The 27,156-nt window shown below is 37.4% G+C and overlaps 1 protein-coding gene across 6 annotated transcripts in view; it reads right to left on the bottom strand.

The window, feature by feature from the left end:
• RHOT1 (ras homolog family member T1) overlaps positions 1-27,156 on the bottom strand; it is a 67,822-nt gene that overhangs the window by 18,606 nt on the left and 22,060 nt on the right. For all 6 annotated transcript variants that reach the window (XM_012737205.2, XM_012737474.2, XM_012737314.2 and 3 more), the window contains exons 3-16: positions 25,284-25,365; positions 22,715-22,758; positions 22,308-22,361; positions 22,105-22,157; positions 17,316-17,424; positions 16,908-17,009; positions 11,147-11,245; positions 10,500-10,608; positions 9,620-9,740; positions 7,377-7,461; positions 6,854-6,999; positions 5,370-5,470; positions 3,182-3,312; positions 2,367-2,450 (exon numbers count right to left, since the gene is read on the bottom strand). In XM_012737205.2, the coding sequence (XP_012592659.1) occupies positions 2,367-2,450; positions 3,182-3,312; positions 5,370-5,470; positions 6,854-6,999; positions 7,377-7,461; positions 9,620-9,740; positions 10,500-10,608; positions 11,147-11,245; positions 16,908-17,009; positions 17,316-17,424; positions 22,105-22,157; positions 22,308-22,361; positions 22,715-22,758; positions 25,284-25,365 (1,320 nt within the window). The remainder of the gene's footprint in view (positions 1-2,366; positions 2,451-3,181; positions 3,313-5,369; positions 5,471-6,853; positions 7,000-7,376; positions 7,462-9,619; positions 9,741-10,499; positions 10,609-11,146; positions 11,246-16,907; positions 17,010-17,315; positions 17,425-22,104; positions 22,158-22,307; positions 22,362-22,714; positions 22,759-25,283; positions 25,366-27,156) is intronic.

Here is a 27,156-nt window from a genome sequence, read left to right as displayed (position 1 = left end):
AAACAAGTATCTTCTGATTCTGTAGATTAAAAATGGTGATTAACATTCTACAGACACTAACATTTAGTGAGTGGCTAATTTGTGGGGATGGTTCCTTTGCATGCATTGTCTCCCTTCTACAGATAAAGATTCAGACTAGAAAGATTAAGGCAACTGCTCAGGGTAACACATCTAAGAAGTCATCAGACAAAAATCTGAACTCAGATGATTCGCAAGTCTATTTTCTTTCTGCTACATTACCTTTTCTCCCCACTAATTGAAAACAAAAAGCAAATAAATCTTTACACTAAAGTCATTTTGTTCTACTTCACTGCCCACTTTTTTCAATGTTTATTTGTAAAACCTCTTAAATATCCCATCTGTGATATGAAAATGATCCAACAAGAGTAAAACTCAGTACTGAGTTATTTAAGAGAGTGTGTCTTCGTTGATAAGATGAAAGGGGACATGTAGAGTCAGAAGTGACTCAATATATTCCAAATAAAACACTACTATAGAGAGCATAGTCAGAGACATGAAAGATATGAATTTGTAAAGATTAGTGTAAGAATAAGAAAACAGGAAAATTAACAGTCAACAATATTAGCTGAGTACCCAATATGCAGAAATATACTTACTAGAAAAAAATAGGAGACAAACAAGGTTTAATAAGAAACTGATAGCCCGGGCGCAGTGGCTCATACCTGTAAACCTAGCACTCTGGGAGGCCGAGGCGAGAGGATCGCTCAAGGTCAGGAGTTTGAAACCACCCTGAGCATGAGCGAGACCCTGTCTCTATTAAAAATAGAAAGAAAATTAATTGGCCAACTAAAATATATAGAAAAAAGTAGCTGGGCATGGTGGCACATGCCTGTAGTCCCAGCTACTTGGGAGGCTGAGGCAGGAGGATTGCTTGAGCCCAGGAGTTTGAGGTTGCTGTGAGCCTGGTTGATGCCATGGCACTCTAGCCTGGGCAACAGAGTGAGACTCTGTCTCAAAAAAAAAAGAAACTGATAAACTTTTATCATAAAGTATATATAAAATTCAATATCACCTGGCAAAATAAACTATTTACAAAAATAAAACAAATGAGAGTGAACTATTTCTAGTACCTATTACTTGTTAGGAGACTCTCATATTGTCTAACAATAAGAAACTCAGGCTAGAAGGAGTAAGCCACTTGCCCAAGGTCACAGAACTAATCAATGGGGGGACCAGGGTTGAAGTTGAAATCTAACTGGATTCAGGAGAGCATATAACTTTTCTACTATATTTCATAGTATCATTTCAGTCAGACTCTTCTTTCATAAGTTTTTTTAGGTTAACACATTTTTTGAATATATTCCTCCCTGCTAAATAAATTTGATTCAGATTATAAACTACCAAGCACTAGCATTGTTTTCATATTAATTTCTAGTCAATAGTAGAGGAAATATTGAAACATTTTTTTAAAAATAGAAATGGAAGAAAGAGTAAAGGGGTAGTATTTTTGGTGTTTCTCTTTTTTGGTGACAGAGTCTTGCTCCGTTGACCAGGCTAGAATGCAATGGCATGATCATAGCTCACTGTAACCTTGAACTCCAAGGCTCAAGCAATCCTTCTGCCTCAGCCTTAGCTAGGACTATGGGCATGTACCACTGCACTCAGTTTTTTTAAAATTTTTTGTAGAAAAGGGTCTCGCTATATTGCCCAGGCTGGTCTTAAACTCCTGGGCTCAAGCAATCCACCTACCTTGACCTCCAAAAGTGCTGGGATTATAGGCATGAGCCACTGTGCCTGGCCTTAATTTTTTTTTTTTTTTACTTTCTTATTATGGTGTAGCTAACATACAAATAAATGCACAAACAGATGAACTTTTACTTATATCTATACCCATGTAATCACCACAGATTATGAGAATTAGAATTCCAATGTATGAACAAGGTGAAAAAAATACACAAGTTTGGCCGGGCGCTGTGGCTCACGCCTGTAATCCTAGCTCTTGGGAGGCCGAGGCGGGCGGATTGCTCAAGGTCAGGAGTTCAAAACCAGCCTGAGCAAGAGCGAGACCCCGTCTCTACTATAAATAGAAAGAAATTAATTGGCCAACTGATATATATATAAAAAATTAGCCGGGCATGGTGGCGCATGCCTGTAGTCCCAGCTACTCGGGAGGCTGAGGCAGAAGGATCACTCAAGCCCAGGAGTTTGAGGTTGCTGTGAGCTAGGCTGACGCCACGGCACTCACTCTAGCCTGGACAACAAAGTGAGACTCTGTCGCAAAAAAAAAAAAAAAAAAAAATACACAAGTTCTATGTATATCCATTAATTCAAAACCAATTTGTTTTCAGAGTCACTAAAAATGTACCCAATAATTTATAATCTTTATATGCCATAGAAGTTCTTACCAACAAGTATTTCTCTTGTCCATATACATAAACAGTGTTAATCGCATAGTAGGATTTATGATCATCACGAATTTTCTTCTGCCTCTGAAAACAGAACCAAAAATCTCAATATTTACAGTCAGTGATTTTCATCAACACACACAGCTCTGTGTGTATATGTGGGTGTGTTATAAATAAAAGGGCATTCTTTCCTACACTATGTACTATTTACCAGTACAAAGGAGATATTGATTTTATGTTTCTTAGTTCTTAAGATCTAAGACAACGGATGTATTTGTTCTGCATAAAGTGCAAGCAATAGCTGAAAGGGAAGGAAGCTATATGCATTACTGAAAATATATTCTAGAGCCACCTACTGGCTAGCAATCCTCATTATACTCTAATTTGGCCCGATATAAAACTCATCTGGAAACACATTAGTCTTCTTTTTTTTTTTTTATTTTTATTTTTTTTTGTGATTAGGGTATCCTTAGAACACATTAGTCTTCTTATTCAAGGAAGTTAGAACTACTTATCAGTATTCAATTCAAAATATTTACTGTGCATTTACTTCATGCCAAGGACTGTGTTAGGTGCTTTCCCATGTGTAGTCATTTAATCCCCATCTAGACACTGGTTAAAAAAAAAGACAAATGATAGCTAACACCAATGAAAAAAAGATAGACAGTTCAACAAGATTACTGTTACATTTAGATTGTACTTTACAGGCCACTGAGTTCTAGAAATCATCTAAAAATGTTAATAGCTATGAAAATATGTAAATTTGTGACTATAAAAATTTGTTGGATATAGTTCTATTTTCTGAGACCTCTTACCATTAAGTTTCTTCCAAGAAGAGCCTGAAGAACTCCACTTTTCCCACAGCTTTTCATTCCAATTACATTACATCTGAACACATTTCTTTGAGTCTGTTTTTTCTGCAGGTCTATTTTTTTATCTCTTGTTACTAAAAAGAAAAAAACTCACTAAATATATACCACTTAGATTCAATGAACCTCTCTATTATACCTTTTGCAAAGTAGGGTATTGCTATGTATAACTTTTGTGAAGTGTCTGATCTATAAACAAACATATTGTACAACAGTAAGACTGGATGTGAATAAAGTACTAAATATAATGCAGAAGGGCCTAACTTAGTAGAAAAGATGCAAGTTCTGAAAGTTGATTGTAAAATGAATTTCTAGTAACCAAATATTTTTATCACCATAAATAAAATATCCTATAAATGAATGAAAATTACAATGAATATATCCAATGTTATATCCCATCTAATTTCTTCTGTGATAAATTACCATAAATCACAAACTAAAAGAAGCTATTTCAAATCTGTAAAAAACTGAAAATTATACAGTATCTGTATAATGATACATTATTTAACATTAAGATATATAAAAGTATACTTATTGATATAGAAAGATGTTCACAATATGTTTTTGAGTGAATAAACCTCACTGCTGGCTAGTGATTAGTTTCTTACCCTCTGATGCTAAATTAAATACTGTCTAACTCTAATCGGTTAAGTACTTTAAAGCAGCAGTCCCCAACCTTTTTGGCACCAGGAACCAGTTTCGTGGAAGACAATTTTTCCACGGGGTGGAGTGGGCGGTGGTAGAGCTCAGGCAGTGATGCAAGCGATGGGGAGCAGCTGTAAATACAGGTGACATTTCGCTCACTCACAGACCAGGTGGGTAGGGGGCGCTCAGGCGCTAATACATGTCCTGGGGGTTGAGGGCTGTGGCTTTAAAGGGTATTTGCTCTGTCAATTTAAGAAAGGCTGTCTTCTTGTGCTAGAGCTTCCTAATCAGATATGATAGATTTTCCACCAATTGGGATATAAGAAACTCTTGAAATGATTGGCTCCTTAATTTATTATTTCCATACCTACAGGTTTTCTTTAAGTGAAGCACATAGCTTAGCAAGAATGTCTGGTTTACATTACAAGATCTGTGAAAGATTTATTAATATAGAAAAAGGATACAAAGCTGAGAGAAGTACAATTAATTCAAGATCAAGATCATATGTTCATAGGCTTGTTTGAAGAAAATTAAAATACAAGATAAGCCGGGCGCGGTGGCTCACGCCTGTAATCCTAGCACTTTGGGAGGCTGAGGTGGGCGGATTGCTCAAGGTCAGGAGTTCGAAACCAGCCTGAGCGAGACCCCATCTCTACCAAAAATAGAAAGAAATTAATTGACCAACTAAAAATATATATATACAAAAAAATTAGCCGGGCATAGTAGCACATGCCTGTAGTCCCAGCTACTCGGGAGGCTGAGGCAGCAGGATAGCTGAGCCCAGGAGATTGAGGTTGCTGTGAGCCAGGCTGACGCCATGGCACTCACTCTAGCCTGGGGAACAAAGTGAGACTCTGCTTCAAAAAAAAAAAAAAAAAAAATACAAGATAGACTGGTAAATCCTTACTAGCCCATAGCTCTCATTTTCATCAGTGGAGTATGCCAGGGAGTAGATGGGAAGCAGAATATCCATTCTTTCTTTTTTTCTTTTTTTGAGACAGCGTCTCCCTCTGTTGCCCAGGCTAGAGTGCCGTGGCGTCAGCCTAGCTCACAGCAACCTCAATCTCCTGGGCTCAAGCGATCCTCCTGCCTCAGCCTCCCGAGTAGCTGGGACTACAGGCATGCGCCACCATGCCCAGCTAATTTTATATATATGTATATATTAGTTGGCCAATTAATTTCTTTCTATTTATAGTAGAGACGGGTCTCGCTCTTGCTCAGGCTGGTTTCGAAATCCTGACCTCAAGCAATCTGCCCGCCTCGGCCTCCCAGAGTGCTAGGATTACAGGCGTGAGCCACCACGCCCGGCCCATTCTTTCTTTTTGATAAACAATAAAATCAAGATTCTCAACTCAAAAGAAATTACTAAAACGAATAGAGTGTAAATGGAAGACATGAAGATAAGTTTATTTTTATTCTTTGTTACACTGGAAACTGGAATCTTAAAAAATGTTGCCAATCATAAGGTGAACAGTATCCAGATACTTACCTGTAATGGCTGAAGCTTGAGACTCTTGTTCAGTCAATATTGAATAGCCTAGATAGCCCAAATACTCCAGGCACCGCTGTACGTCTAAATACGTCGTGAGCCTATGAAAGGAATGAGTTTAAGATGTGAAAACTTCCTGAATGAACATTTATAAGGAAAAAAATGCCAACAGCTCAAAAAATTTTATGCATCATATCCAGATACTTTTTTTTTGAGACAGAGTCTCACTTTGTTGCCCAGGCTAGAGTGAGTGCTGTGGCATTAGCCTAGCTCACAGCAACCTCAAACTCGCTTAAGCAATCCTGCTGCCTCAGCCTCCCGAGTAGCTGGGACTATAGGCATGTGCCACCATGCCTGGCTAATTTTTTCTATATATATTAGTTGGCCAATTAATTTCTTTCTATTTATAGTAGAGACAGGGTCTCGCTCTTGATCAGGCTGGTTTCGAACTCCTGACCTTGAGCAATCCGCCCGCCTCGGCCTCCCAGAGTGCTAGGATTACAGGCGTGAGCCACCACACCCGGCCTATCCAGAAAATTTTTGTCAGACTGCTTTAATTTCCTACGTGCCCAGCCATGGCTTTTCCTATACTGCTATTCTTAAGGCAGGGAAGAAAGGATGGAGAATGCAAGGAGTGGGAAGGTGGAATTCCTTTATCTACTCCACCTGCCCCAAAAGCAAGGCCACTCTGATGAGCAGTGAGTGGCTGGTAAAATCTAAAGTGGATTCCACAGAGGTAGCCAATCAAAAAAAAAAAAAAAAAAAATCTAAAGTGGAAATATTTTATATAATCTGCTTCCCAAGTTAATATCTCACAAATATTGGCTTGTTGAGGACTTAGTGATAATTAAACACATCTGAAAAGGTTTGACAAAGGCACGAAAATAACTGAAAGGCATGTGAAATTAATTAGCCTTTCTTATGTATTTGAAAAAAGAAAAGACCCTAATGATGAGAAAGTTAGTCTCACCAAGGCTAAAGCAATTATGTCACCTTGCATGATCAGAGGAGTCACTTAATATCCTAGGCATAATGTTAACGATGCTATAACTAGGTTGCAGACAAATCCTAAGTCTCATTAAGAATTCACCAAAAACAATAACAAAAAATGCAAAACAAGTCTTCAGTTCCAACTAAAATATGCTTCTTCCCATATTTTGAAGGAGTAAGAACTGTGCAATAGCAATGGCATTTCCAATTCCCTTAGTCAAACTAAAAAGTACTAAAATTTAGTATAGTTTTGATGCAAGACTTATTACTTTTTCCCTGTATGTCACCCAAAAGAAAACAATCCCTACTGGATAAATTTATAGAACATCTATAGTTCATCTTAGCAATAGCAGCAGCACAATAAATCCTGCTGAGAGGCAGCTATGACTGAAGCATTTTATAAGATCTGATAAGCTTACAAAGTGACAAATGTAATACACCATAATTTTAAACTAGTTGTAACTCTAGAGGAAAGAGGTGAGCTCTATACTCACGTCCACTGGGAAAGGAATCCCTGGTAGGTTATCCAGCCTCTTTCATTGGTACAAACTGTGTTATTCACATCTGGCCCCCAGGGTATGTAAGGGAAAACTTTAAATAAATCTTTAAGCTCATCAGGTGACAAAGCACAGTCTCTATCCTGAAGATACACAAGGAAGCATACATAATATTTAGATACCTAAAAGAATAATTCCCAAACACAAAAGCCCTCTAATCTAGTAAAGCCATGCTTCTAAAAACTAATTAACAAACGACAAGAAATATTACATTTTATTATGAAAATTCCACATGTGTATAAGAAAACCTATGAAAGTGTCTAGCAGATACTAGACTTTTTCATCTTGAGAAAACAAAAAAAGTAGATAGCAAAAAAAAAAAAAATCTCTGCTAGTTTAAGAGAGTTTGAGTAATTTTTGGTTATATGATGTAAGCATCCCATAGCTAAGAGAACAGAGTTAAATCACTCACAGAAAAATATTTGCTATATATCATGGAAAATTACAGTTAAATGCTTACCAAATCATGTTTGTCAAAGGTGCTTTGGAGAAACAAATATGCATGATGATTTAATTCAGTAGTGCAATCAGGAGGTATTTTTAGCCTGTTGATAAAAAGAATTTAGGAGTAAAATAAATCAATAATCAAATATTAAAATTTAATTTAAAAAATGAATATACAATTTCAATGAGTCTTTCTGTGGGATGACATCATTTACAAAAATATCTTCATTGGCACTATTTAGACTTCCCCAGGGGAAAGTCTCTGGAGTGGTTATGGAACTCCTCAGAAGAGTCATAACAATGCTCATTCCAAAGCGACACATGATGTTTTCTTAACTATCAGAAGGGCAGGTTGAAATAAAAATTTTACCAATAATACTGATTAAACTGTAATGTGTTTGTTCTTCCTATGTCTAAATTATAAGTCATAATTGTGAGCTTTATATTAATTCCAACATTGTAATGAGTTGCAAATGATGTGAAGAGATGTTATTTTTACCTGATTTGACCTTCTAACCTACCTTAAATTCAGTTCAATAAACAATAACCAAATGCACGGTGCTAGGTACTATGGAAACAAAAACAAGACTCCCCACTTCTAAGGAACCACATTCAGGTGGTTCAACAGAATGAGGCATATGCCAAAAATAGGTTAAGCTAAGGACGCCAGGGGAGCCCATGTGAAAGGGGAGACTGGGGATGAGAGGCCATCAACACTGCTAAGACACAGTCACTTGAATTGAAACTTGAAGGATGAAAGGCATTGATTAGGTAGGGGGAAGAGGGTGGGAGAGAGTGAAAAAAACATGGGCAAAACCCTGGAGTAGGAAACGACATGTGTTTGGTGGACTATAAATAGTTCAGTATTTACTTCCAGGATGAAGGCAGAGAGTGAGCATGAGCAGAACAGATTACGAATGACCTCATCCACCCATGTTAGGAAGTTAGGAAGGTTGGGCTTTATCCTGTGTCTTGAAGGGCCAAATGTGTATTTATATATCTACTAATCTAGCAGCACTGCGAAGGACAGAGGCAGACAGATTAACAAGCTGACTAGAGAGATTCGGGGGGGGGGGTACAGGGGGCTATTTTGCAGAAAACTAAAGGTATACAGCATAAAGAAACTGAAAGAGATGATTAGTGTAAGCCACAATGCCATAAGAGATGTAGTTTCCCAAATGTCATACTTAAGAAAGCAGTAAGCAACCTCCTGTAGAATTTATTTATTCACATTCAAACAGGACAGAAAAGAAAACTAGATGAAAGGGCCCTAGGACAAATTCATTCATTCAGTACATGTTTATTGAAAAATCTGGGAAATTAACTTGAGCCAAGATATGGTTACTTAGTTGAGGGAAATTTCAATTTAGAACTGATTAATGGACTAGGAATCTAATCAGAAAGCACTTTGCTTCCTCCATGATGGAGAAAGAAAAACAACAAGTATTCTGGAAACATTACAGAGATAGCTGGAGGTGCTATGCTGAAAGAAAAAAGGATAGAGGTAATGTACCACTGAAAATGTGAAGAAGAAAGGCTGAAGACTCCAAGGCCAGATCTTGGCAAGTCACCATCCCTGAAAAGCCTGCTTCCCATGGATGTAGAAGAAGCATCATGTGGCAAGTCAGTCTCCTGTTTGTGGGTGGCACTAGGTCCATTTTTAAACAAATACAACGTAAACATAGCATTATCAAAGGAAAATAACCACAAATAGACCGGTTGTTTAAGAAAAATAGTTACTTCATCCTGAGCTAAGAACAGGCTATAAAACTGAGAGAGGAGAGGAACTGATGAAAGAAAAAATGATAACCAACATATTTGTGATCTCTTTATTCCGAAACCAAGTTTATCTAGCATCTTCTTCTCCTTCTTCAGTAAAATGAAATTTTAAAAGATATTTGTATGCTCCATGAAAAGAGGAAAAGTTTGAGCCATACTATAAATCAGTGGTTCTCAACTGGTTTTGCTTTTAAAGGACATCTGGCAATTTCTGGAGATAGTTTTGGTTGTCACAACTAGGGGAGGAGGCGTTACAAGCACTAAGGATGTGCCAAACATCCTACAATGCACAGGACAGGCTCCACAACAAAGAATTACCTGGTCCAAAATGTCAACAGTGCTAAGGCTGAGAAACCCTGCTAAACCTCAGCTACAATTCTAAATTATTCCTGGGTAACTTGAAGCCTACCTACCTATGTACTAAATAAAACTTAAAAACACTTGGAAAGTAAAATCAATTAGAAAACAAAAGGTACATACAGGGGGAATAAATATTCAGGTGTCAAGTCCAGATCATCATCATAACCAAATCGTCGAAGCACAGTCCAAGTAGTTTCGTGTCTCCCTCTCTGGATAAAAAGTGTGTGTAAAAAGAGAAAACCTGAAAATAAAGTAAATTAGTAAATACAGTTGATGTGAAGAAAGGTGCAGAGTCACATGGGAGAAAAGCATGTAACATAATGGCAAGAGCTAGATTTGTGAACATATGTATGCTAGCTTTGCACAGTTAAGGTCAAAACAAAGTTCACAAGTGTCTCCATGAAACAGAGCTGATTTCAGATTCATTTCACAAATACACCCAGCTCAGCCAGGGAGAGCTCTGGAGGAAAGGGCCAACATTACCCCCCAAGGAATATACCCACATTCACAAAGTTATATAACAGAAACAAATGAAAATGTTTTATAGATCTTTGAGCTTATTTCTATAATGGAAAATTCTGGTTTTCAATCTCATTTCTTATTTCACTGTGTTATAATATATTCTAGAGGGAACATCTTATACTTGGTAAATTTGACTCATAGACAAAAATTCCCTAAAAATAAGTACTATTTAAAGGCTGCTTTTAGGTAGGAAGAATTTTAAGATATTATTTGTTTGCCCTAGATATCTCTTTACCTCAGATGGACCCTGCATCCTTGAGATCCAATTTCCCTACCCCTAATTTAAACGGACAGTAAGGATGATAATCCCCAACAATGGCCTGTCTCTTCCAACTCTTAAATATCCAAGTCAGATTTTAGGAATATTAGTAAATACTAACATTTCCTTAAAGTATAAATAATGCAATAAAGACCTTCACCTTCTGCCAAATTTGGAAAGTAGTTAAGTTGAAAAGGAGGAAAAACACCATTGACCCACCTTTCAGTGTCAATCCACTATCAGCCACACCATCACTTATATGTTTTCTGACTACATTCTTGACATCTTCTAGAGCTTGAGGAGCTAATGGAGTGTTGAAACAAATTCTCTAGCAAAAAACATAAAAATAAATTTTTTAAAAAAGCAGCATTAAAACCACAAATAACATAAAATAATCTACAGATTTAAATCAAAAATTTGCAACCGAAAGAAAACAAATTCTACATTAGGATAGTCTCCACTTTGTTTTATTTATGTAAAACATGTCATACTTAGAAAGAAACTTTGCTAACTTCCCCTATCCTATTTCTAAAACATTGAGTACTTTGTGTGGCTATATTATATAAAACCCAGAAAGCAAAAATAATTCAGGGTTCAGATTTCAAGTCATCCTTAATACACCCACTTTTATCACTTTATACCATGGAATGAAACCATCAAAAACTCCCTTCAATTCCTAAGGTAGTTTTATAGCCTAAGTAAAGGCTATTTAAGTTACGTAAGCTTGATGTGAAAGATAGTTTTACATGAAAGAGACATATGTTTGTCAATATATTGTTTTTGTTTTTTATACTAATAAATTTTTTACAGCTTTTATCAGAAAAAAGACAAAGATATGCAAATGTCTGAAATAAAAAGACAGCTACCTGAAAGAAGTTGAGTTCGGCATCATTGAGGGTGCCATCATTATCTTGATCAGATATTTTAAATATACGAGTAAGGGCTTTTATACAGGCTGGTTTCATCTATAAATCAATGAGAAAAGAAACACATGTTTTAATTAAAGTAGGATTTTAAAATGTGATTTTCATAAGCAACGCTGGGAATATTATGATTGTTTTGACATAACATTAAATACACCCAACAGGAAAAATTAACTAAAGCAAAGCCATTTACTTTTTTTTTTTTTTTTTTTTTTTTTTTTTTTTTTTTTTGAGACAGAGTCTCACTTTGTTGCCTAGGCTAGAGTGAGTGCCGTGGCGTCAGCCTAGCTCACAGCAACCTCAGACTCCTGGGCTCAAGCGATCCTTCTGTCTCAGCCTCCCAAGTAGCTGGGACTACAGGCATGCGCCACCATGCCCGGCTAATTTTTTCTATATATATTAGTTGGCCAATTAGTTTCTTTCTATTTATAGTAGAGACGGGGTCTCGCTCTTGCTCAGGCTGGTTTTGAACTCCTGACCTCGAGCAATCCGCCCGCCTCGGCCTCCCAGAGAGCTAGGATTACAGGCGTGAGCCACCGCGCCCGGCCCCATTTACTTTTATACTCAAGTCATTTTAAGTAAATGAGGCAATTTTTACTTGTGCTGATATTTGGAATGGTCAAACTCTCCCTTCATGACCACAAATCCTCTAAGGATAGGCAAAGAGAAGTTCATCTTTAGGAGAGATTCATTCTTCCAGTCACATAAAGAAGAACTATTTATTTATTTATTTATGTCCTCCCTCACTCCATAAAGAATTTGAGCTGAATCATAAAACTACTAAGGGCTTTTTCTTTCCAAATTTCTGGTTTCTGACCATCAACCTTCTGGTAGCAGAACGGGACTTGTTTTGATCTGTCTCTTGTGTGTGTATATTAAAGTTGGGATATAAAATGTGCTTATTTATAAATAAGTGGCAAGATATCCAGGTGCAGTGGTTCACGCCTGTAATCCTAGCACTCTGGGAAGCTGATGTGGGTGGATCATTTGAGCTCAGGAGTTCGAGACCAGCCTGAGCAAGAGTGAGACCACATCTCTACTAGAAAAAAATAGAAAAAAAAATAGCCAGTCAACTAAAAATAGAAACAAAAAATTAGCCAGGCATGGTGGCTCGCACCTGTAGTCCCAGCTACTTGGGAGGCTGAGGCAGAAGGATTGCTTGAGCCCAGGAGATTGAGGTTGCTGTGAGCTAGGGTGACACTACGGCACTCTAGCCCGGGTAACAGAGTAAGACTCTGTCTCAAAAACAAACAAAAAAGATATCACTGGCTAATAGATATAAAAGACTTACTAACTTCCTATTATAAGAATTATTTAACATTTTTAAAAAGAAGTTTGCCTTTTATGACTCTAAAACTTTTATAAGGAATGCTGCTGGAAATATATTTGCCAACTTCCTTAATTTTTGTTTTAGGATTTATAATGGATAGAATATTTCATTATTTAAAAATAAGGTCCACATGTTTCTACTTTGTATAATGACTACAGGGTAATCACTGCCAAAGATTTTGAGAATAAAACTTACAGGAATGTTTGCTCCAAAAAACTTTCTTAATGGTGTCTGGGAGCTTAAAATAAATAAGATCTTTGAACTCTGTGTAAGGTTGGAGGTAGATCTCTTTCAGATCTATCCAAATCAGAGAAATGAGATGGCAAGGTGAGAAAATGTGTCCTTAATAACTAAGAACTTCAGCCATATGGTTATCCAAAGCAGAATGGTAAGGATGACAGCTTTGATCATGCTTTCAAACTTGAATGCAGAAAAGAAATTCTTTAAAAAATAGGAAAGGAAACTGTTACTTTCCAAACTTTTTTTTGTTTTAAATGGCGTCTGTGGGAGAGCAATTTGATATAGTGAGAAAAAGATAAAATGTAAGATATAAAGAGATTAGAAGGAAATGAGAAAAAGAAGTCAAACATTTACAGAGGATTTGATAAGGCCTCCTTTATAAGAGTACTAAATGGAATATAACCTATAACATCTACAATCATGGGTTATTTATTCTTAAAAATAACGAATGGTAAGATATCACTTCCATAAATGTGATCTTTCTATTAGACATTCCAGGTTAATTAGTCTTATATTTTACTTGCCCCCCCAAAAACCTATTATATAATAATCTAAATGTTTCCAAAAGTAGTAATAGCTAGAATGATGTACAAAACAGAATCTAAAAATAACCTTTTATTTTTCCTCACATACTAAAAGGCTACCTTTAAAAAAAGTAATTTAAAGACAGAAACATAAACAGTGATGTATTTTTCATTAAAGTTTGATATGAATCAGCAGCTAAAGTACACTAAGGTATTGGCCCAATGTGATATTTAAATACTAATCATCTTAAAATAGAATACCCAAAAATTATCACTATTAAAATATTAAAAATTATACTCAATAAAGCTATAAAAATTTTACAGTAATGAATTAAAAACATGTATATAAGTAATCTAAATCCTCACACAGTAAGCACAATTATTATATAATAATCACATCTATTTCATTACTAGGTAAGCTGAGGGCACCATGGTTCACACAGAGTTCATCATCACTGGAAACATATTTATAGCTCAGGCTTTAATTTTGAATATGATCTTTTTGATGATTCCTCCTCAAATCCATATTAAAAGCTTATTATTGCAAAGATTCTGGTTTAGGCTTAGATTTAAAGTTTGTACTTTTTTGGGCCCCCAATCCTGGTACGGGTCCCTGTGGCCTGTTAGGAACAGTGCTACACAGCAGGAGGTGAGTGGCGGGCTATCAAGGGAAGCTTCATTTGTATTTACAGCTGCAGCCCATCACTCGCATCACCACCTGAGCTCTGCCTCCCCACCCTATGTCTTTCCCCCCCCCCAGTTCCATGGAAAAATTATCTTCCATGAAACTGGTCCTTCATGCCAAAAAGGTTGGGGACTACTGTTGTACTTGTGTAAAATTAAGTACAGTGGAAAAGGTTTTTTGGTTTTTTTTTCATGACTTCAGGTAGATTTAAAAGTTGATAATTTTACCTAAGAAATGAGTAACAGACAGTGGCAGATGTTTTACTCTTGTGGGACTGGGGGCGGGCAAGAGGGATTAGCAGATTAGCAGAACTAATAATAGGGCTAAGAACAAAGTGGCAGTTAAAAAATTGAGAACAGGCCGGGCGCTGTGGCTCACGCCTGTAATCCTAGCTCTTGGGAGGCCGAGGCGGGCCGGATTGCTCAAGGTCAGGAGTTCAAAACCAGCCTGAGCAAGAGCGAGACCCCGTCTCTACTATAAATAGAAAGAAATTAATTGGCCAACTGATATATATATAAAAAAATTAGCCGGGCATGGTGGCGCATGCCTGTAGTCCCAGCTACCCGGGAGGCTGAGGCAGAAGGATCACTCGAGCCCAGGAGTTTGAGGTTGCTGTGAGCTAGGACGCCACGGCACTCACTCTAGCCTGGGCAACAAAGCGAGACTCTGTCTCAAAAAAAAAAAAAAAAATTGAGAACAAACTAATAGAGGAGATTTAATATACTGCTAGGCTAAGGCCTCAGAGATAAATCCTTACAGTGTAAGACTTGTTTCCCAAATTTCCTTGATCACAAAATAAAGCACCTGGCTGAATCAGAATAGAATCTGTTTTTAAACACACACCCCTGTTAACAGGTGACCATTATGATAAGGCAGGTTTCAGAAATACTGGATTAAGAGAAAATTAGAAAGAAGCATCCTAATTAAGGAATATGAGTAAAACAGGGTCAGATTAAGGGATAATTCAGATTAACTACTTATATCAGCAGTTGGCACTTTTTGTGTAAAGGGCCATGCAATGAGTATTTAGGCTTTGGGGCCAACAGGCTAAACCGAGGATATCAGGTAGGTACTTATATGGCAGGAAAGAAATCAAATTTCCACCAAGTTTTTATTGACAAAATTCAAAGTATAATAACTGAGTATAACTCTGCAATACAGATCTAGTAATGAGAAGAATGGGATTCTTTTTGGAAGGATAATATTTTGCTTAACGGATTCGAAGTTAGTGTTCTCTACCATGACGATTAATTGGAATTGTTTATATGTTAGTATTGATCTATAAAAACATTTTACATGTTTCATCTATGAAAATGTCTTTTTGCACAAATATATACTACCAATACTGATACATACCCACAAAACTATGAATTTAACAGAGTACATTCATTGCTTGGAAGGCATTTATAGAATTACATTAGATTCTTTTCTTGATGTTTGCCTTTTAGCATGTCATTATACTGCAGATTAATCAGTTTCAATTGAAAGTTAGGTGGAAACTCAACTGCATAGTTAAATAGATTATGAAATAAAGAAGTTTCCTTTGCTCTTGCATCAAGGTCCAAAAAAATTGATGCTGGAATTGTAGTTTGAGTTTGGAATATATATATCTGCTTTCCCATCTAAAAATGCACTTTTTTCTTTTCTTGTTTTGGCATGATGGATGCGCAATGAAAATAAATAAAATGTCATGGTACAGTGATAAACATGATACTTGAAATGCTGTCAAGTTATAACTGTGTCAGTACAATTAGGAGTGCACTGAGCAGCAGTGATAAGAGATGAGAGGACCACACATGAGCTATCTTGAAAATATTCAATTCTGTCTTTATAGCATGAAAACAGCCATAGACAAACAGAAACAAATGTGCATGGTTGTGTTACAATAAAATTTCATTTATGAAATGATAAAGTTTGAATGCAATATAATTTTCACATGTCACAAAATATTTCTTTTCGTGTTTTTTCAATCATTTAAAAAATGCAAAATGTCGGTGTGGTGGCTCACACCTGTATTCCCAGCTACTCCGGGGGCTGAGGCAGGAGGATCACTTGAGCACAGGAGCTGGAGAACTGCAATGAGCTATGATTACACCACTGCAGCCTGGGCAACAGAATGAGACCCTCTCTCTTAAAAAAAAAAATGTAAACTGTATTTTTAGCTTACAGGCTATACAAAAATAGGTAGCATGCCAAATTGGGTCATAGTTTGCCAACCATTCATGTGTACTATAAACATTTCTTGAAAGAAATTGGCAACTTTTTTTTTTTTTTGAGACAGAGTCTCGCTTTGTTGCCCAGGCTAGAGTGAGTGCCGTGGCATCAGCCTAGCTCACAGCAACCTCCAACTCCTGGGCTCAAGCAATCCTTCTGCCTCAGCCTCCTGAGTAGCTGGGACTACAGGCCATGTGCCACCACGCCCGGCTAATTTTTTCTATATATATTAGTTGGCCAATTAATTTCTTTCATTTTTAGTAGAGATGGGGTCTCGCTCAGGCTGGTTTCCAACTCCTGACCTTGAGAGATCCCCCCACCTCAGCTTCCCAGAGTGCTAGGATTACAGGTGTGAGCCACTGCGCCCAGCCTATTTGTGTGTGTTTTTAAGTCTGTATTTTATAAGAGCAAAGCAAGTAGAGCATTAGCCAAGCCTTTGAATTTTTTTGCTATTGTTGCTAATTCTTCCATTTATTTTAATGGCACTTCTTGCAATAGTATTTGATGTGGAAAATAATCTAAGTATTTAATGTGAATGTCATTGAAGAAAAATATCTTGAAAATGTAACCATTTAGAGTAAGCAATAAATTTAAATTTCAACAGTTTCATCCTCACAAAAATAATTAAAAGTTAATAAAAAATCACTACCATACTAGAGTTACTTACTACCTACACATTCTAGCCCCTATAAACACAGCCTAGGAGGTTACCTCCTTCTCCTCTGGGCAGTACAGGGGCCCTGTAGGATGAAGAACAGCTTTCTGTGCATAATAAAAGAGCTCTGATATGTTCTTCAGGTTTTTTGCTGAACACTGAAAAATAAAGTTTAAATTTTACATTCTGAAGTCAATTATGACATCTAAAAACAATTTTCAAACTAGCAACATAAGGTAACAGTAAGATTCCTTGAAGAAAATGAAAAATGCATTTTTCTTTGTAGACATCACAATGTGAATGTCAGGTACCAGCTCCAAGTTCTCTGTTTTATCTGGTTTACAGGACTTCACAAAGAAAAGGAAATTTATTCCATCCCACATTGTCCCCCCACTCCTAATTCAGAATCTTAATTTAGTGAGAGTGCACCAAAAATAAATTTTCAAATCAAATGATGGGCATACCTCCACACAGGTTTCTATTTCGGTATACTGGTTCATAATAGGAAGGATGGTTTCCATACTACTATATTCCACCAGATCAGATTTGTTCCCAACCAATATTAAAGGCAGCCTGAAATAAACAGGGAACATTGTAATAAGGAAGGCAAAAGATATTAGATTTAGATTGGTATTTACATAATAACCCCTTCTTCCCCACTGTAAAATGGGAAGCCACTGAATGGTTTAAAGTAGGGTGTCTTCTAGACACTGTTCATCACTTAAAAAAAAAAAATAAATAAAAAAATAAAGTAGGGTGTCAACATTTTAAAAACAGTGATTTGTTATCTTCTAGAGATATACATTGAAATATGTATAGCATGATATCTTAATTTGCTTCAAAATGATACCAATGGGATGGGTAACAGATGAAATAAGACTGGACATTAGCTAATCATTGTTAAAGCTAAATGACAGACACACAGGGATTCATTATACTATTCGCTCCACCTTAGTATATGTTTCTTTTTCTTTCACTTTGGATCATTTACAACAAAATCTACCTTGGTACATTTTTTTATTAAGAAAAAAATTCTCTAAATGTGGTGACTTGACTTTAAGTTCTTTAAGTACAGTGACAGTGAAGACAAAAATATTCATATTTGAGATGTATTTTAGAAGAACTGATAAGAACAGCTGATAGATTAGATGTGAAGATTGAGGGAAAGGAAGAAATTAAGAAAAATATACAGGTTTTGGCTGAACAAAATGGGAAGATCTCGTAACACTGAGAAGATTGAGAGGACTTTTTTCCTTTGACAACAGGTAGGCAGGGAATTAAAATTTTTATTTCATACAAGCTAAGCCTGAGAAGCCCATGGGGAAATATAAATGGGGATGTCAAGAAGGACCAGCCTAGCAGAGAACTGCTGTGAATCCTGCAAGAGAGCTTGGAGGGGAAGCAAAATCATCTTTTTTGAACCACAGACTGCAACAGAAAGACCTGAAAGCATTTAGCTTACCTAACCCTTGGTGTGATCATTATGCTTAAAAGGACTGGCCCATTACATGCCCTAAATATAGACTTTTTTTTTGAGACAGGGTCTTACTTTGTCACCTAGGCTAAGTGCAGGTTCACAGCTCACTACAACCTCAAACCCGTGGGCTTAAACAATCCTCCTTCTGTCAACCTCTAGAATAGTTGAAACTATAGGCGTACATGACTACACCCAGCAAATTTTTTTATTTTTTGTAGAGACAAGGTCTCACTATGTTGCCCATGTTGGTCTCTAACTCCTGAACTCAAGCGATTCTCCTGTCTTGACCTCCCAAAGTACTAGAATTACAGGCATGAGTCACTATGTGCAGCCCATAAATATAGATTCTTAACAGAACCAAGAGGTTTTCCAAAAATGTAGTGGTTTGTAACCAAAGGTATACAATCAGAATAATTTATGGAGCTTAAAATATACACACACACACACATATCCAAGTCCTAAAGCTAAACCTAAACCTGCTGATTTTAAAATTCCAGGGGTGGAGGCCAGGCACAGTGGCTCATGCTTGTAATTCTAGTACTTTGGGAGGCGGAGGGAAGAGGATTGCTTGAAGACAGGAGTTTGAGGTTGAAGTGAGAGCTATGATAATGCCACTGCACTCTAGCCAGGGTGAAAGGACAAGATCCTGTCTCAAACAAATAAAAATAAAAAATAAATAAAATACCAGGGGTGGCACAAAGGCATCTATATTTTTTTTGAAAGTGCCTCAGGTGATTGTGATAGGTATGTCTGATAAAGAACTACTGTGACAGCTGGGCATGTACCTGCAGTCCCAGCTATTTGGGAGGCTGAGACAGGAGGATCACTTCAGCCCAGAAGTTCAAATCCAGCCTGGACAACATAGTGAGACTCTGTCTCTTAAAATAAAAAAAAGTTAAAATAAATAAATAGGTTAATTAAGGTTCTGAAGCTGAGATGACCTTTAAAAACAAAACAAAAAATAGGCCGGGCGCGGTGGCTCACGCCTGTAATCCTAGCTCTCTGGGAGGCCGAGGCGGGCGGATTGCTCGAGGTCAGGAGTTCGAAACCAGCCTGAGCAAGAGCGAGACCCCGTCTCTACTATAAATAGAAAGAAACTAATTGGCCAATTGATATATATATATAAAATTAGCCGGGCATGGTGGCGCATGCCTGTAGTCCCAGCAACTCGGGAGGCTGAGACAGAAGGATCGCTCGAGCCCAGGAGTTTGAGGTTGCTGTGAGCTAGGCTGACGCCACGGCACTCACTCTAGCCTGGGCAACAAAGCGAGACTCTGTCTCAAAAAAAAAAAAATAAATAAATAAATAAATAAACAAACAAACAAAAATAAATAAACTGGGGACAGGGTTGGTGGCTCATGCTTATAATCCTAACACTTTGGGAGGCTGAGGCAAGAGGATTGCTTGAGGCCAGGAGGTCCAGATCAGCTTGAGTAAGAGTGAAACCCCATGTCTACAAAAATAAAAAAAAATAAGCCAGGCACGGTGGTATGCACCTGTAGTCCCAGCTACTCAGGAGGCTAAGGCAAGAGGATCGCTTGAGCCCAGGAGCTTCAGGTTGCAGTGAGCTATGATGCCACCACCGTACTCTAGCCAGGGCAAAAGGGCAAGATCCTATCTCAATCAATCAATCAATACTGAAGGTATGAGGCCTGAGGAAGAAGGTATTGGAAGTGTAAGGTTCACATAATAAAAAAGTATATTACCTTGGGAAAAGTCAACAAGAAAAATAAGTATACTTGTGTGATACGGGGATGGAAAAATAAAAGCCCAGGGATATGATGGAGCATGACTATGGACCACAGCCACGTCTGAGAACACTAAATTAGATTTTCAAGTGTCAAAAGTCACTTCCAGATGGCACTGAAAGGGCCACCAAATAACCATTTCAGGAGGCTGTCACAGTAAAGCCAAAATTTTTTGATTTGGTGGCCAAAGATGGTGCTTAATAGAGCCTGGGAAAACTACCTTCTCTGAAGAGTCCCTCCCAGAAATGGTTCACACAATGGGTGTTTGATCCTCCAAGGCAGCCCTGTCTAATACAACATTCTGAGGTGGTGGAAATGCTCTTGGTCTGTATTGTCCATTATTGTAACCGCTCCATGTTGCTACCAAGCACTTGAAACACAGCTAAGTGTATCTGAGGAACTGAATTTTTAGTTTTATCGTGTTTAATTTTAATTAATTTAATGTTAAATCGCCAAACTGACTAGAAGCTACTGCACTGGACAGCATAGCTCCAGAGGGTCATTCTCTCCTTCCCACTTTGTCAGTAAGCAAACACAAAGTTCAAACCACAGTGAAGAGGAGCCATCGGAACTGCAAGGCACAGCACGCACAATGCTTCCATAAATATGTAAGGCAGAGGGCCTATGACCACAGTCATCAGTTTAGAACCAGATCTTTGAGTTTCAAGGCACAAAAATGCCTAACTGAAAGAGAAATCCAAAACATTGAGTAAAGGACCAAATGCATACCATACATAGATGTTAGTCTGATTTTCCTCACATTTAAAAAGACTCAGATACTTGATAATTTACTCTTGATTAAATAATATTGTAAGAAAAACATTTTGTTTTCATTTTGATTTAACTCTAGTCTGGGCAACAGAGTGAGACCCTGTCCAACAACAGCAACAACAACAAAACACCAAAAACCAAAACCTCAAAACATTAAAATCTGTATTGTCATTCTGCTCAGAAAAGTATAGAATATGTTTTCTCTTGCTTTTTCTCTATCACACATGTATTTCTTTCTTTCTTTCTTTCTTTTTTTTTTTGAGACAAAGTCTCACTCTGTCTAGAGTACCGTGGCGTCAGCTAGCTCACAGCAACATCAAACTCCTGGGCTCAAGCAATCCTTCTGCCTCAGCCTTGCAAGTAGCTAGGACTACAGGCATGCAGCACCATGCCCGGCTAATTTTTTCTATATATTTTTAGTTGGCCAATTAATTTCTTTCTATTTTTTTAGTAGAGACAGGGTCTCGCTCTTGCTCAGGCTGGTTTCAAACTCCTGACCTTGAGCAATCCACCTGCCTCGGCCTCTCAGAATGCTAGGATTACCACACATGTATTTCTTTCAAAGAACTGCAAAGAAATTTCCCTGCATGAATTCCTAAATGAAGATCTCTACAGAGTTTTTTTTAAGAGAACTTAAGTGCTTACACATGTATTATTTCATTTAATTCTCAAAATAACCACATGTAGCCAAGACAAGTACTATCCTCATCTTCACATATAGATGAGGAAACTAAAAAACCAAATGAAGTTGAAGTCATAAGTGGAAAACTAGATTTCAAAGGTTGTTCATTTTTCTCACACAGGCCACACTGTAAGCAATCAATGACACTGGGGAAGAAGACTATACCTCATATGAAAGGGGCACCTCAAGAAAGATGCACATACAATACAGGTGGAAGATGTATTACAAAGATGAGAGACTAAGCAGTTTGAGTTTCTCTTATATTTGAAAGAGAAATATAATATTTATGATCAAAATATTTAATCTGTCTGAAGTTGTGAATCATCATAGTATTAGAGCTCTGTTTCCTGCTTTGGTCTTGAATGTATTTGTTACCTCAAATGACTCCCCTGAAAAAGGTGTGTGGGTATGTGTGTGAACAAGGAATAAACCAACAGATAAAGCAAATGTGGCAAAATGTTTACAACTAGTGGATCTATAGGAAAGATTTACAGAAGTTCAATGTACTATTTCTTGTACCTTTTCTGTAAGTTTGGAATTTTTCAATATACAAAGTTTGAAAGAGAAAAGAATACCTGCTGTCTTTGTCCGTTCTTTCATTTATGAGAGGAATCCATCGACTCGTTACCTAAAACAAAAATTAACAAGAGCTAAGCCATGATGAGAATCTTTGAAAAGCACTCTGCCCTTAGACCCATGAAATTCTAAACTGAGGATCAACTTTGAAAGTGCCCCACTGAAATTTAAATATAATGAAAAAAAGATCACATATTCATACCTTATCAATAGAATGCTTGTTGTTAACAGCATAGACTATGCAGATGACATTAGCCTAGAAGGAAATTTAACAAATTAATGGTATTTTTAAATCATAAAAATGTAAACAGTAGCATTTAATTACCAAATAGTTAATACATCTGAGGCAAGGGAAGAAAACACTGTAAGAACTAAAAAAACAAAAACAAACAAAAAAACCCCCCAAAAAACAGCTTGCCTCTAAGAGGAAACAGGCCCTAAGGACTTACAGCAAAAATGCATACTCAGTATCAGCACTAATAATAAAGAACTGAAAAAGCACTCTTGGTGAGAAATTAAAAAGGTAGACTCATAGGATCATCACTGTTTTTACACACACACATACACACACACACACACAAACCTACAACTATTTCTTTTGAAACTCACCTGTGATATTTCTTGATGAAGTTGTTCATCACTTTGTTCTGCTTCTAAAAATGACAAAAAGTCAATGCTCTATATTGTAAACACTGTCATAAAAACTAATGGTCAAGCTAAATAAAATATATGCAACACCCATCCAATATCCTTCAAAATGACATGCTACAGTGGACACTAGGTGGCAAACACAGGGCAAGCCAGGGGAAGGAAACAGTTAAACTATGATAAGATAGCTGGCTAGCATTAAAAGACGAGTCTACAAGGGGATAACTCAGGCCCAGAAAAGCAGAGGCATTGTATAATATAATAAATCTAGGCCGACATCTGATCAAGAGTTGAAAAGAGTCAGACAAAAGAGATCAGAAACCCAAGCAAGACAACTAGGTGCTGAAGAGTGAGAAGCTTGGACAAAGAGTCTATACACACAGAGTCAAAAGGCCAGATGAAAATCTGGGTAATACAAGCTTAAGATCTAGATAGCAGATGGGAGTAATAATAACCAGGCCCAGAAGCAAAACTATAGCACATTAATGAAGAGTCAAGAATTCCTTCTCATAAACCTCTAGCTAGAACTGGTCTCAATGACTGGATGTGACTGCAATTCTATAAATGCAAGGGATATGCATGATATAGCTAGGATGAGGAAACAAAGAATTGATAAGCAAAGCAATTACTGGCATATTAATTTAGACCATCTCAGGTTACAAATGTCTCCCCCAGAAATGCCTGTTATTTCTGACATATAAACTAATATATATGAGTTCAATGGTATTTTATATGATGCTAAATAACAGGCTACATTTTTAATATCTTTCCATATGTTGCATAATCAATGGGTTAAGGCTTCAATTCTAATACTGAAGTGAATCTAATTATATGGCTATGCATATTGAAAAAGAACAATTCCGCAAAAAAAGCAGTTATGGGACTGATTGTAACAGAAGACATTCATCCTCCCTCAGCTTATAATACACAGTGCTGTCCAACGAACAATGCAAGCCATGTAAGTAATTTTTTTGTAAAGAGACAAGGTCTCGCTCTGTTGCCTAGACTGGAATGCAGCAAGCTGATCATAGTTCACTGTAACCTCAAACTCCTGGACTCCAGCAATCCTCCCACCTCAGTCTCCCAAGTAGTTAAGTCCATAGGTATGCACCACCAGTCCCAGTTAAATTTTTAATCTTTTGTAGAGACAGCCTATATTGCCTAGCCTGGTCTCAAACTCCTGGCCTCAAGTGATCCTCCTACCTTGGCCTCCCAAAATGCTGGGATTATAGGTATGAACCACCATACCCAGCCTCACATATGTAATTTTTAATTTTCTAATAGTAACCTTTAAAATAGGTAAGTAAACAGGTAAAATTAATTTTTATTTAACCTGGTATCAAAAATATTTAAATTTGAACATGTACTCAATAGAAAAAATGACTAATGAGATATTTTACATCCTTTTTTCATTCTAAGTCTTGAATATCCAGTTGTATTTTACACTTACAGCACATTCCAATTTAGAATAGTCACATTCAAGTGTTTAATAGCCACAGGTATTGAACAGTGTAGTTCTAGTGTTTCTTTTTTAGAATATATGGAATACCAGCTAAGCCAAACAAAGTGTTATTAATGATTTATGCCCATTTTTAAAAAAAGAAGTTCTAGAACAAAACAAGATAATAGTTCCACAGTATGTAAAAAAAATTTAGGTTATTGAAAGCAAAACTGATGTGTTTCTAATATCATATATATATATATATATATATATTTTTTTTTTTTTTTTTTGAGAGACAGAGTCTTGCTTTGTTGCCCAGGCTAGAGTGAGTGCTGTGGTGTCAGCCTAGTTCACAGCAACCTCAAGCAATCCTCCTGCCTCAGCCTCCCACGTAGCTGGGACTACAGGCATGCGCCACCATGCCCGGCTAATTGTTTCTGTATATATTAGTATATATTAGTTGGCCAATTAATTTCTTCCTATTTATAGTAGAGACGGGGTCTAGCTCTTGCTCAGGCTGGTTTCGAACTCCTGACCTCCAGCAATCCGCCTCGCCTGCCTTGGCCTCCCAGAGTGCTAGGATTACAGGTGTGAGCCACCACACCTGGCCTAATATCATATATTAATAATAAGAGCAAGCTGACAATTGTTTTAATTATCTTATTTAGAACAAAAATACTGACAAATTAAAGAACAAATTCAGAACTCAACAAATTCTCAAATTTGGAACTCTTTCTAAATCACAAGAGCATGCTTGAACGCCTGATAACAAAACTGACCCAGAACTTCTCTCTGCAAACATGCCAATTCAAGGAGGGTAATGCCTGCTGGTCATTTACCATTCCTCCTTCCTTTGCATTATTATGGAACCCAACTTAGTAATTTGGGGACAGAGAATTGCCAGACAGAGGCTTTGGATGGGGTGTGGGGTTTGTCAGAGAGACATAAATGAGACAAGAATCGTAAAGGATCATTTACTGCTACAAAGAAAGGATCACTTTTCTTGGAACATTTTTAAAACCTAGTTAAGCATCTTTTCCCAAGAGTAGTTAACTCTACACTTTTCACCTACAAGAGGATATTTATTACCTGAGTAATCTACAATGTGTGTTGGAACTCTCTCAGGAGTGACATCAGCTGGAATGGTTATTTCTTCTGCCCGAGGAGGAACCTTTGTTTGCAAACAAATATAGAAAAAGAAAAACCTTTGGATATTATCAATCAAACTTGTAAACATATTATATAACTCTATCTATACAGGTTGAATATCCCTAATCCAAGATGCCAAAAACCAGCCAGGTGCAGTGGCACATGCCTATAACCCCAGCACTTTGGGAAACTGAGGCACATGGCTTGTTTTTTTATGTGTTTTTTTCTTTTGAGACAGAGTCTTACTCTGTTGCCTGGGTTAGAGTGGCATGGCGTCAGCCTTGCTCATAGCAACCTCAAACTCCTGGGCTCAAGCAGTCCTTTTGCCTCAGCCTCCCGAGTAGCTGGAACTACAGGCATGCGCCACCATGCCCGGCTAATTTTTTCTATATAGTTTTTAGTTGTCCAGCTAATTTCTTTCTATTTTTTTTAGTAGAGACGGGGTCTCACTCTTGCTCAGGCTGGTCTTGAACTCTCGAACTCACACAATCCTCCCACCTCAGCCTCCCAGAGTGCAAGGATTATAGGTGTGAGCCACTGCCCCTGGCCCCTGAGGGTTGTTTGAGGCCAAGAGTTTGAGCCCAGCCTGGGCAACATAGCAAGACCTCATCTCTAAAAAAAAAAATTAGCCAGGTGTGGTGGTATACACCTGGAATCCCAGCTTCTTGGGTGGCTGAGTTCAAGGCTGCAGTGAGCTGTGATTACATTGCTGGGACTACAGGCATGAGATACCAAGCCTGGCTAATATTTTTATTTTATTTTTCAGTAGAGATGGGGTCTCACTATATTGCTCAGGCTGGTCTCAAACTCCTGGCCTTAAGTGATCATCCTACCTCAGCCTCCCAAAGTACTAGTATTAGAGGTGTGAGCCATTGCACCCAGTCTAGATTTTATATATGTTGTTTTCTTTTTTCCTTCTTTTTTTTGAGACAGAGTCTCACTCTGTCACCTGGGGTAGAGTACAGTGGCCTCATCATAGTTCACAGCAACCTCAAACTCCTAGGCTCAAGTAATCCTCTTGCCCTAGCCTCTCAGGTAGCTGGGATTATAAGCGTGTGCCACCATGTCTGGCTAATTTTTCTATTTTTAGTAAAGATGGGGTCTTACTCTTGCTCAGGATGGTCTTGAATCCCTGAGCTCAAGCAATCCTCCTGCCAAGGCCTCCCAGGATGCTGAAATTACAGGAGTACTCTTTTTTTTTTTTTAAAGAGACAGGGTCTCCATTTCCCCACATTGTCCAGGCTGGTCTTAAACTCCTGGCCTCATGCTATCCTCCTGCCTTAACTTCCTGAGTCACTAGGATTATAGGCATGAGCCATCACACTCAGCTCATTCTATTTTCTGTTTGTTTTAAGTTAACACATGAAGTACTGATCATTCTATTTTGCTGAAGGCTTAAGATACTCTGCAAATGAGGAGCTGAATTAATTCAAAATAATTTCAAATAAACCAATAAATTATCAAAATTTATTTCTTCTAGAAGATAACTGATTGGCTACATAAGCCTGGTATTTAATGATTCCATTTTTCAAAGTGTATGAGTTTTTAATTAATTAAAAAACCTTACCAACACTCAAGAGAACTATGCTAAATCAAACTAAGTTAAACTATCACAGACAACTTTTAGGTATTATACGGAGTGATTATAAGTTAACAATACTGATTACACAAACAACACATGAAAATATACATTTCTTAAATTAAGTAATTACTTATTTAACTATCTTATCTAAGAAAAAAAAGCAAAACATCAATGGTCATGTGGCAGCTATAAGTGTTGAAAACAACTATTACATAACACATCACATTCCTG

This window comes from Microcebus murinus, chromosome 18, assembly GCF_040939455.1.
Source record: "Microcebus murinus isolate Inina chromosome 18, M.murinus_Inina_mat1.0, whole genome shotgun sequence".
In the NCBI taxonomy this organism is placed as follows: domain Eukaryota; kingdom Metazoa; phylum Chordata; class Mammalia; order Primates; family Cheirogaleidae; genus Microcebus; species Microcebus murinus.
The sequence above is the reverse complement of the archived record's forward strand: the minus strand, read 5'-3'. Positions and strand labels throughout refer to the sequence as shown.